The sequence below is a fragment of the Silene latifolia genome, chromosome 7 (assembly GCF_048544455.1).
Source record: "Silene latifolia isolate original U9 population chromosome 7, ASM4854445v1, whole genome shotgun sequence".
Classification (NCBI taxonomy): Eukaryota; Viridiplantae; Streptophyta; class Magnoliopsida; order Caryophyllales; family Caryophyllaceae; genus Silene; species Silene latifolia.
This window is the reverse complement of record NC_133532.1, coordinates 17,365,145-17,374,094: the sequence shown is the minus strand read 5'-3', so window position 1 is coordinate 17,374,094 and position 8,950 is coordinate 17,365,145. Positions and strand designations below refer to the sequence as shown.

At 38.5% G+C, this 8,950-nt stretch overlaps 2 protein-coding genes across 2 annotated transcripts; one reads left to right on the top strand and one right to left on the bottom strand.

The window, feature by feature from the left end:
* The first annotated feature begins 213 nt into the window (after positions 1-213).
* Positions 214-5,473, top strand: LOC141591871 (putative pectate lyase 4). The gene is made up of 5 exons (XM_074412361.1): positions 214-727; positions 2,358-2,709; positions 2,793-3,003; positions 3,091-3,159; positions 4,966-5,473. The coding sequence occupies exons 1-5, from the start codon at positions 418-420 to the stop codon at positions 5,209-5,211; spliced, it is 1,188 nt and encodes a 395-aa protein (XP_074268462.1). The 5' UTR covers positions 214-417; the 3' UTR covers positions 5,212-5,473.
* Positions 5,474-6,048: 575 nt separating this feature from the next.
* On the bottom strand, positions 6,049-8,441 carry LOC141591869 (sm-like protein LSM5). Its single transcript, XM_074412360.1, has 4 exons — positions 8,295-8,441; positions 8,067-8,190; positions 6,279-6,351; positions 6,049-6,162 (listed from the first exon to the last, which is right to left on the bottom strand). The coding sequence occupies exons 1-4, from the start codon at positions 8,338-8,340 to the stop codon at positions 6,130-6,132; spliced, it is 276 nt and encodes a 91-aa protein (XP_074268461.1). The 5' UTR covers positions 8,341-8,441; the 3' UTR covers positions 6,049-6,129.
* Positions 8,442-8,950: the final 509 nt, after the last annotated feature.

Sequence of the window (8,950 nt, the reverse complement as noted above, 5' to 3'; positions counted from 1 at the left end):
TTAACCCAACCTAAACAGATCCAAACCCAATCCGACTTATCTGATTGCCACCTCTGCGACAATCTACAGTCCACGGTCTAGAACCCGGTATCTACTTTCCACCTCCTACCTTCCACTACAACAGTCCAACAATCAATCAAAGTATCAAACATTCAAACCCCACCACATTCTCCTCCCCAAAAACGCATGGTTACTACTTACTATACTTCAATCACATATTGAATGCATTAATCAAATACCGTCGGTGACCAAATAGCAATTAAAAAAAGGCGCGCACAAGTAACGATCATCTTCATAACTCCACCAGTCAAAACAATAGTGTGTCCTCCTCATCCTCCTTCCATAACTTCCAATTCCTGCTTAATTTTCGAGTAACCTCAAATTAACGCATAACCCAAATTAAATCAATATAAATAAATGGGTAACTCCCATCGTAAATACAGACAACAACATAATCAACAACATAATCAACCTGGGCCATACCCTCATTATCCTCCTCCTCCTCCTCCTCCTATAAATCCGCCATATTATTATCCCACCCCTTTTCCTCCTCCTCCTCCTCCTCCTCAGCAATTCCGACAACCGCAGCCATCTACAATGGAGTTTTCTCTGCCGTACACGCGCGTTGATGATTCCCTACGCGCTCTTTCCGCTCAAGCTGAGGGTTTCGGCCGTTTTGCTATTGGTGGCGTTAATGGTCCTCTTTATCGTGTTACCTCTCTTTTAGGTTCCTTCTCTTTTTTTCCCTCCATCATTTCTTTTTTTCTTTTTCTTACCCCTCTTTTATTTATTTATTTATTTATTTTGCGTATGGAATAAAAATAGCCTCGCGAAGAATAAAAATGGTAAAACTAATGATTGAGACGGAACAAAGAGATTGTAATATCAGAATTCGTATTGAATCATTTTGTTGGTTTTATAATATGAGAATTCGTATTGAATTACTGCTGCATTAGCTTATGTGTTATGCTGCTGTTATGCGTACATACATATAGCTCCAATTACGCGACTATTATTTGTAGAAAACAATATTTAAGATTGGAATGTATGAGTAATAATTTCAATTTATCGAAAATAGGTAATTTTTTTGCAAGAATTAGGGTGTTATTGCTTAAAGGTTGAAAAGTGCATTTCAGATGTAAATCCTAGGTCCGTCCCTGTCATATTCCTTTCGAGGAAAGGAATGGAAAGATTGTTTCCATTAGAATATTATATTCTTGATTGATAAGGAAAAACTGTATGTTGCCTGATAACCTGAATTACTGTTATGTAGAGCTGATTAGCTGAACACAAAAAAAAAGAGGCAGTGTCGGTTGGGGTTATTCTGTCTTATTAATTTTTAATTGGAACTAATAACAGAGAAAATAAGGAAAATGATGGTGGTGAAGGGAAGTTCAAGGGGGGAATGATGGGGGAATGAAGGGTTGTGAGGAAACTCGTACTCTTATACTCCCTCTATCCCGGTCATTTGTTGTCCTTTTCCATATTAGGGTGTCTCAGTGAGTTGTTGTCCTTTCTATTTTAAGAATGAATATGATGAACAATTTAATCATTCACAATCAATTTGTTCCACTTATCCTTTAGTAATTGGCCCATTTCTCTTTCCTTGGTCTTTGTGCCAAAACCAAAGGACAACAAATGACCGGGACGGAGGGAGTACAATAGCTAATACTCCCTCCGTCCCGGTCAATTGTTGTCCTTTGGTTTTGGCACAAAAACCAAAGAAAGAGGAGAGGGCCAATAACCAAATGACAAGTGGAACAAAGTAAATGAGAATGATCAAATTACTCTTCAAATCCATTCTTAAAATAGAAAGGACAACAAATGACTGAGACACCCAAAAATGGAAAAGGACAACAAATGACCGGAACGGAGGGAGTACATTATTCGAGATGTTGTCGCCTCTGTCAAGGAGCAATGTCTGTTTTGGTAGTAATTTGCGTGTTTATTGATTGTTATCAGCAAATATTTTTTTGTGTTTCAAGACAGGCTTAGAGGTGTAAATTTCTTAAGCATTTATTTCTCCAGTGAGATCAAAATGCCCTTTCTTTTCAGTATGATTATCTAGGAGTTAAAATGAGGCCAACTCGGTCATAGAGCAGCCAAAATACGTTTCCTTTCAGTGGACCTGTGGACTGTGGTAGCGCCCCAAATACGGAGTATAAGATTTTTTTCAAGTAGAATGGGATAGAATCACAGAGCATAGAATATTGAATCTGTTTGCTCATGTTATCGTTGTTATGTTCAAGCTGCATTTCAATATTTCATTAATAAGAAAGTACGTTGAAGCTAAGTATGCTGTATTGTTTTGTTGTTCATGTAGCTTTTAACTTTGTTTTTGATGCTGCTTGCTCTAGATGATGGACCCGGATCTCTTAGAGACGCCTGTCGTAAAAAGGAACCACTTTGGATTGTCTTTGAAGTTTCAGGCACAATTCAACTGAACTCTTATCTAAATGTGTCTTCTTATAAGACGATTGATGGCCGTGGGCAGAGAATCAAGTTCACAGATAAAGGGTTAAGGCTCAAGGAGTGTGAGCATGTTATTATCTGCAATCTAGAGTTTGAGGGTGGCAGGGGTCACGATGTAGATGGAATTCAGATTAAACCTAACTCTAAGCATATATGGATTGATCGCTGCACCTTGAGTGATTATGACGATGGACTTATCGATATCACTAGAGCAAGTACAGATATCACTATATCTAGGTCAGTAGAAGTACTTTTATGTGCTCGGTGGGATTAAGGCTCCGTTGTTATTGTTGCGTAATTCTCCTTCGTGTGCCTCGCAGGTGTCGTTTCTCTCAACATGACAAAACAATGCTAATTGGAGCTGATCCAACTCATGTCAATGATAGATGCATTCGAGTGACCATTCACCATTGTTTCTTTAATGGCACCCGGCAGAGGCATCCTCGTGTCAGATATGGAAAGGTTCATTTATATAATAACTACACCAGAGATTGGGGGATCTATGCTGTTTGTGCCAGCGTTGAGTCACAGGTAATGTAGCCTTACTAACTGAACACTTATTGTAATTGCGCTCAAGTTTTCTATTCCATAATGTTGCCTTCCCAAATATGTGAGCAGATATACTCTCAGAATAATATTTATGAAGCTGGGCAGAAGAAAGTGGCTTTTATGCACTACACAGAGAAGGTTTATGATTTTCTCTTGCCTTTCCACCTCTTGCCCTTATCTTTCTAATGTTTTTCTTTGTTGTACCACATCACAATGACAGTTCCATATGACAGGCTAGCCGACCCCGAGTCATTTTGGGACTAAGGCTTTCTTGTTGTTGTGGTAGAAAGAAGGTCATTTTTTAATTTTCTTTTTCCTATTTGCCTTCTTTGCTTGTGTTTCAGTCGGTAAAAGTTTAATTCCATCCGTCGAGAGGTGTCAAACTGGATTCTTTAGTTAGTTCTTACACCCAAGCTTCTAACATAATTGCAAGTTTGCAACCCCCATCTACGAATGGCAAGATTGTGGCTTAGGTGTAGCAGATACTTATATAGAAACTGGTTCACAAAAATCGTCAGAACTTCCCATATTTTTTTTTCTCTCTCGATCACTTGATCTTTAAAAGCTAACGGCAGTTTCCATATTTGTGAATGTCGAAGCAATTTCGGTGTCAGCTGTAAAGGATGTTTCTGAACTTTCAAGGACATGTTCATATCTCAGGGACTAACAATTATTCTAGTACCTAACTAGTGAGTCATGTTCCCTTTTTTTTGGGAAGAGAGCTGTAAGGCAGTTTTGATGTATTTCAACCCAAGGTCATGACTCGCGGGAATCACCTCTTAGTGACTTTACCAGCTAAACCGGATGATGATACCTGCATTCCACTATGTACGAGTCCCATCTTGTCCCTCATTGGACCCTTTTGATTTGTTTCTTTTGTTTGAGGGTATATTGGAATTGTTACCATATGAACCTTCTAATCATACAGGCCTTGTTTGGATAGAGGGATTTGAAGGGAAAGGGAGGGGAGAGCGACGGGGGATAAACATCCCTTGTTTGTTTAACAAAGTGGGTCTCATTTTCCCTCGTCCACGTGTTATCAAAACCCTCCAACAAAGAGAGATTTAGAGGGAAGATAGACTTGCTCCCTTAACTCTCTTCAATCATTTTGAGGAAACCAAAATGGAAAGATGAATCCTTTTGCGATAGAGGCGTAATAATTATAGAATCAGCTTCACAACTTGCCTCCCATAATGCTTCATGTGTGTTCAAACCAAAGTGGAGAATTCTAATTTTAGCAGTGAACAACACGATATTTTTCTTTGATCTGTCCTGTTTCCACTGAGTTCACAACTGGTAAAATTACCTAGTAACGGGTAATTCATTATCATGTGGTAGAACGTTGGGTGATTTTATGGGCCGTCTTTTGTGATGCTGTAGGTCCATTGATCCTGACTCCTGAGATCACTCTATTTTACCTTCTTGATCTGCTTTGTCTTGTGGGTATGATATTGTCGTTATTATGGTACAGACGTAAGGCACTGTCGTATCTTGTTAGATTGTAGCTCTGTAATGATGTTTTTTTAGCAGTGGATGCAAATCTAATGTACAGGTTTCATTTGATCCCTGTACAGCTTTTTTTTTTTTTTTTTTTTCCCCAAAACCCGGGAGTTTTGGAAATACATCCAGCGTTTTTTTGTTTGCTTCGCTTTCTTATCTATCTATTTGTTTGTTAGTTTTTGTGATGCATGCAATTTCATTATGGATCATATGAAAACCTCCCCTTTGTGTTTTCTAATACATCATGAGAAAATGTTTTCTACACGCAACCTTCCCGTACCTCGCTATACATTTATCTCACTGACTTTTCCATCTAAGCTTTATATTTAATCTAAGAATATCAGCAAAAGATAACTCAACGTCTCAACTCAATTGTTCTGTTGTTACTTCGGATGTCCCCAAATGATTACAACGATGTTCAAAACTATTCTGGTTTTTGTTCAGGCTGCCGACAAGGAAAGTGAAGCAACGGGCCACATAAAATCCGAAGGGGACCTATTCATCAATGGAGGTGAATCAGGAGCTCGACCTTTGGCAAGTGAAGATTGTGTGTTTCATCCTAGTGAGTTCTATGATACATGGACTATGGCACCACCTTCTGAATCCCTTAAACATTTTCTGCAGCATTGTACTGGTTGGCAGAACATTCCTCGCCCAACTGACGTACTGACTGAAGCTCAGCCGCAGTAAACCTATAGATCCAATATCATAGCTTGAAAGAGGCATCATTTGCGAGATTGATTTATTTGCATTTTTGGTTTTTAAGTAGCTATATAATCAATAAGTTAGATTACTCCTAGTGTTTGTACTGAAAGCAGATGCTTCGAAACCCTGAAATAATCGAGGACATGGATTTTCTCTTAGCCGGACTGCTATTTCAAATACCTTGTATTGTACGGTATTACATGCATTTATAGTATATATAACTGGCTGTATTCAGGTTTTATTCTTCCGCAAGTTTCTTCTTTTTCTTGCGTGTTTGTAATTCCGAATTATTAGCTCCGTATCATTTATATTATCATCGGCTTAGCACTCGTGCAAATGCTTAGCTTATAAATAAAATCATTTTAATCAAATTAAACTTTTAAGTAAAACATTGAATTATCTGAAAGCGTTCATATGAGACGGCCATTTTGTAAAGCAAATTTGTGCAAGTGAATTCATTCGACATATTCAATAGAGCAGTTCAAAAGCAAAGCTGAAAACCCCAACCTGAACCATCCATTAACCGATTGGGACTGAAACAATTGAAAATCAGAATCAACGCAATTGCAATCAAGGGCAAGTCGATAGCTGATACAAATTGATTTGTCTTATAGAGGTTCATGAAAACAATCTACAAAATAACTGGGCACAACAGTTTCGGTATGTCAGGACTCAGGAGTACAATACGGTAGCTGACTGCTTAAATACTGATACAAAATCACTAGCGTGACATCTGAATTCATCTCTCATTCCCACGACTTGAAATAGAAAGTCCTTGCTTACGGCTAACACAAGTACACGACTAAAGTTTCTAAGAGATTATCCGTAGATACCAATGAACCAAAAACTCGTCAAGTCACGAGAACAGAAACATCACTGGGCGAGTGTGAGGTTAGGAGAATGTCATTCAGAATCGGGTGAACCACCAGGGACCAACTGCATCAAGCAATGAAAGTAGTCAACATTTTCAGTCAATAAAGTCCACCTAGGTTCAAAACCCGTCAACATCAAACTTCTTACATAAATATAAAGTTCACGGCTAGCTCACTTACAATTGCAATATTATTTCCATTAAGCAGAATCTGATCCAGTTTCGTGATCCTTCGTCCTTCAGCAGTAATTTCACTGTCAAAAAACAGCAGGATCAAACAACCAAAGCATAAATGAGCACTAGAGACACCTGTCTACAAGATAATACTAGAAATAGTACGAGTGCAAAACCACATACGTGACAACCATCGCTATAACAGACCACACAGAGATTAGCATCAATGAAAGAACAAAAGCCAGGATGTTAGACATCAGCGAGTTAAGTTAGTTGTGTCAATTAATTCACAAGAAATATTTAATGTCTCACCCACACACGTAAGGAAAATGTTGAACGTTTCTGAACAGTAAGTCAATAACTACTCGCTCCTCTAAATGTTTGAGGAACAAACTTAAGGCCACCGGTCTCCTTCATGGTTTCATCAACTAAAACTAACCATTCACAACTAAACTGTACTCCTACAGTTCTAGCAGCTCCAATTAAAAACATTCAAATGTCTCTACGAAGCAAAAGGAGAGAAAAGGCATGGTAAAAGAGGCCATTGAACAAACCGACCAAAAAAAAATCTCCTGCATTGATGAACGGATAAAAACCGAGTGAGTAATACTTAATCCTTTCCTAAACCTACAAAATCCTTATACTACAATCATAAGAAAACTAAAGGGATTGTATGACAAGTCTACAGTTAATCTTAGACATAAAAGTCGTAATAATCAGCAACCAACTACAAGGTGGACTCATCAAAATATGAAGCACAGACACGACGATGCAGATTCCCAACTTAACATAAGTTATAAGTCAATTTAAATCCAAGTTAATATTCCAAAATCCAAACATTTAACTACCTCATAAACATAGCTTTCTCATGAACTAGAAATAAGCCCTTGCAAAAGCCAAACCTACAATATTTTCATATCCTTACCAGTCGACAGCACATAGACAAGCCATTTACAAAATACACAGGAAAGGCGAGCAAGTTTCCAACAATCATTAATATAATAACATACGGGTAGAATAAAGCAAAAAGAATTCATACAAATGCTGAAGATCATTTACTAACATATACTCCCTCTGTCCCAGTCATTTGTTGTCCTTTTCCATTTTTGGGTATCTCGGTCAAGTGTTGTCCTTTCTATTTTAAGAATGAACTTGATGAGCAATTTGATCATTTGCAATCAACTTGTTCCACTTGTCATTTAGTAATTGGCCCCCTCCTCTTTCCTTGGTCTTTGTGCCAAAACCAACGGACAACAATTGACCGGGACGGAGCGAGTAACAATCTAGAATTTAGAGCTGATCAAATGCGGGCTTGCCGAAGCTTATATGGATTTTTGGGACCACAGACATGCAGGAACGGGAAAATTTGGAAAATACATTGTCCATGGCAGCATTTTCTGCAGGCTAGACGGGGACTAATGGGGTGTCCCGTCCATGAACAACTAATTCTAAAGCAATAACACGAAACAATACTCTATAATACAAATCAGCATATAAGATGCATGGCAACAGTAAAATTAGTAACAACAGCACCCAATATTGATACGCGAGGCCGAATAATCTAGCGAATAATGATGTTCAGGATCATTATCTAACATACTATACCCTAAGAAACCAAATAAACTACTCTCTCCGTCCTAATCATTCATTTATCTTAAATTAAAATACCCCTCACGAAAAAAGGTAAACAAACGATTGGGACGGAGGGATTATACAGCAACATGATCAAATTCACTCAATTCACCAAAACCCTAAATCAAACAATCAAAGTAAAAAAAGGGGGAAAAGGGAGTACTATTCAGTGACGTCTTCAAGAACCATGTTAACGTAAACATCAAAACCTCGGAGAGTACCAACAAGCTCTTTGTCGCCTTTCATTATCACCCATATTTTCGACCCTATGCACCCATCTATCAACTCTGCATTTTTCAAATTAAATTAATTAGTAATGTATTAATTTCATGGAAGAAAATGAGTTAAAGGGAAGAAAGTAAAGAGAGAGGGAGAGAAGGGAAGAGATGACCTGAGGGAAGGAGTTTGGAGGGATTGGTGGGATTGGTGGACGCCATGGAAACAAGAGAGACGAGTTGTATTGAGATGACTCGAAGTTTAGGAAGAGTGTTTTTAGGGCTTCAATTTGGGGGTTTTCCGGAGGGAATAGAAACGCAACCAATTTCAAAACAAGATTTCCTTTAGGTACCGTCTTACACGAGTATTTGTGTGTTCCCAAGGATGATTCATCCAACTAGAGGTGGCCATCGGCTAGTCTTGCCCAGGCTTAACCTGCGTGATCCTCGATCAATATGAATCAAGGGACAGGACGTTAGCCCTAAGCCGGTACATCAATTTAAAGTTTCTTTTTTTTGTTCTTTTTTTGCTTTTTTGGGATTCGGTTTATAAATCTTAGCTCTAAAGTCTAAACTCGCAAGGCGTGAGAGGAGGACAAAGCTTGCAGGCTGGCAAAATCACGACTATAAGTTGGGTCGAGTTAACCTTTGCCCCACACACCACCTCTACGACTAACCATTTTTATAAAAGCTCTGTTTGAAATAAATTATTTATTTCTTTTTAGGTAAAATTGTTGTCTTTTGTAAGCTAAACTAAGACAATCCTAAATAGAGCAGGCCATTTGTACGCGTCAACTCGGCTCGACCCGTCCCTGGGGTCTGTATTTCCCAG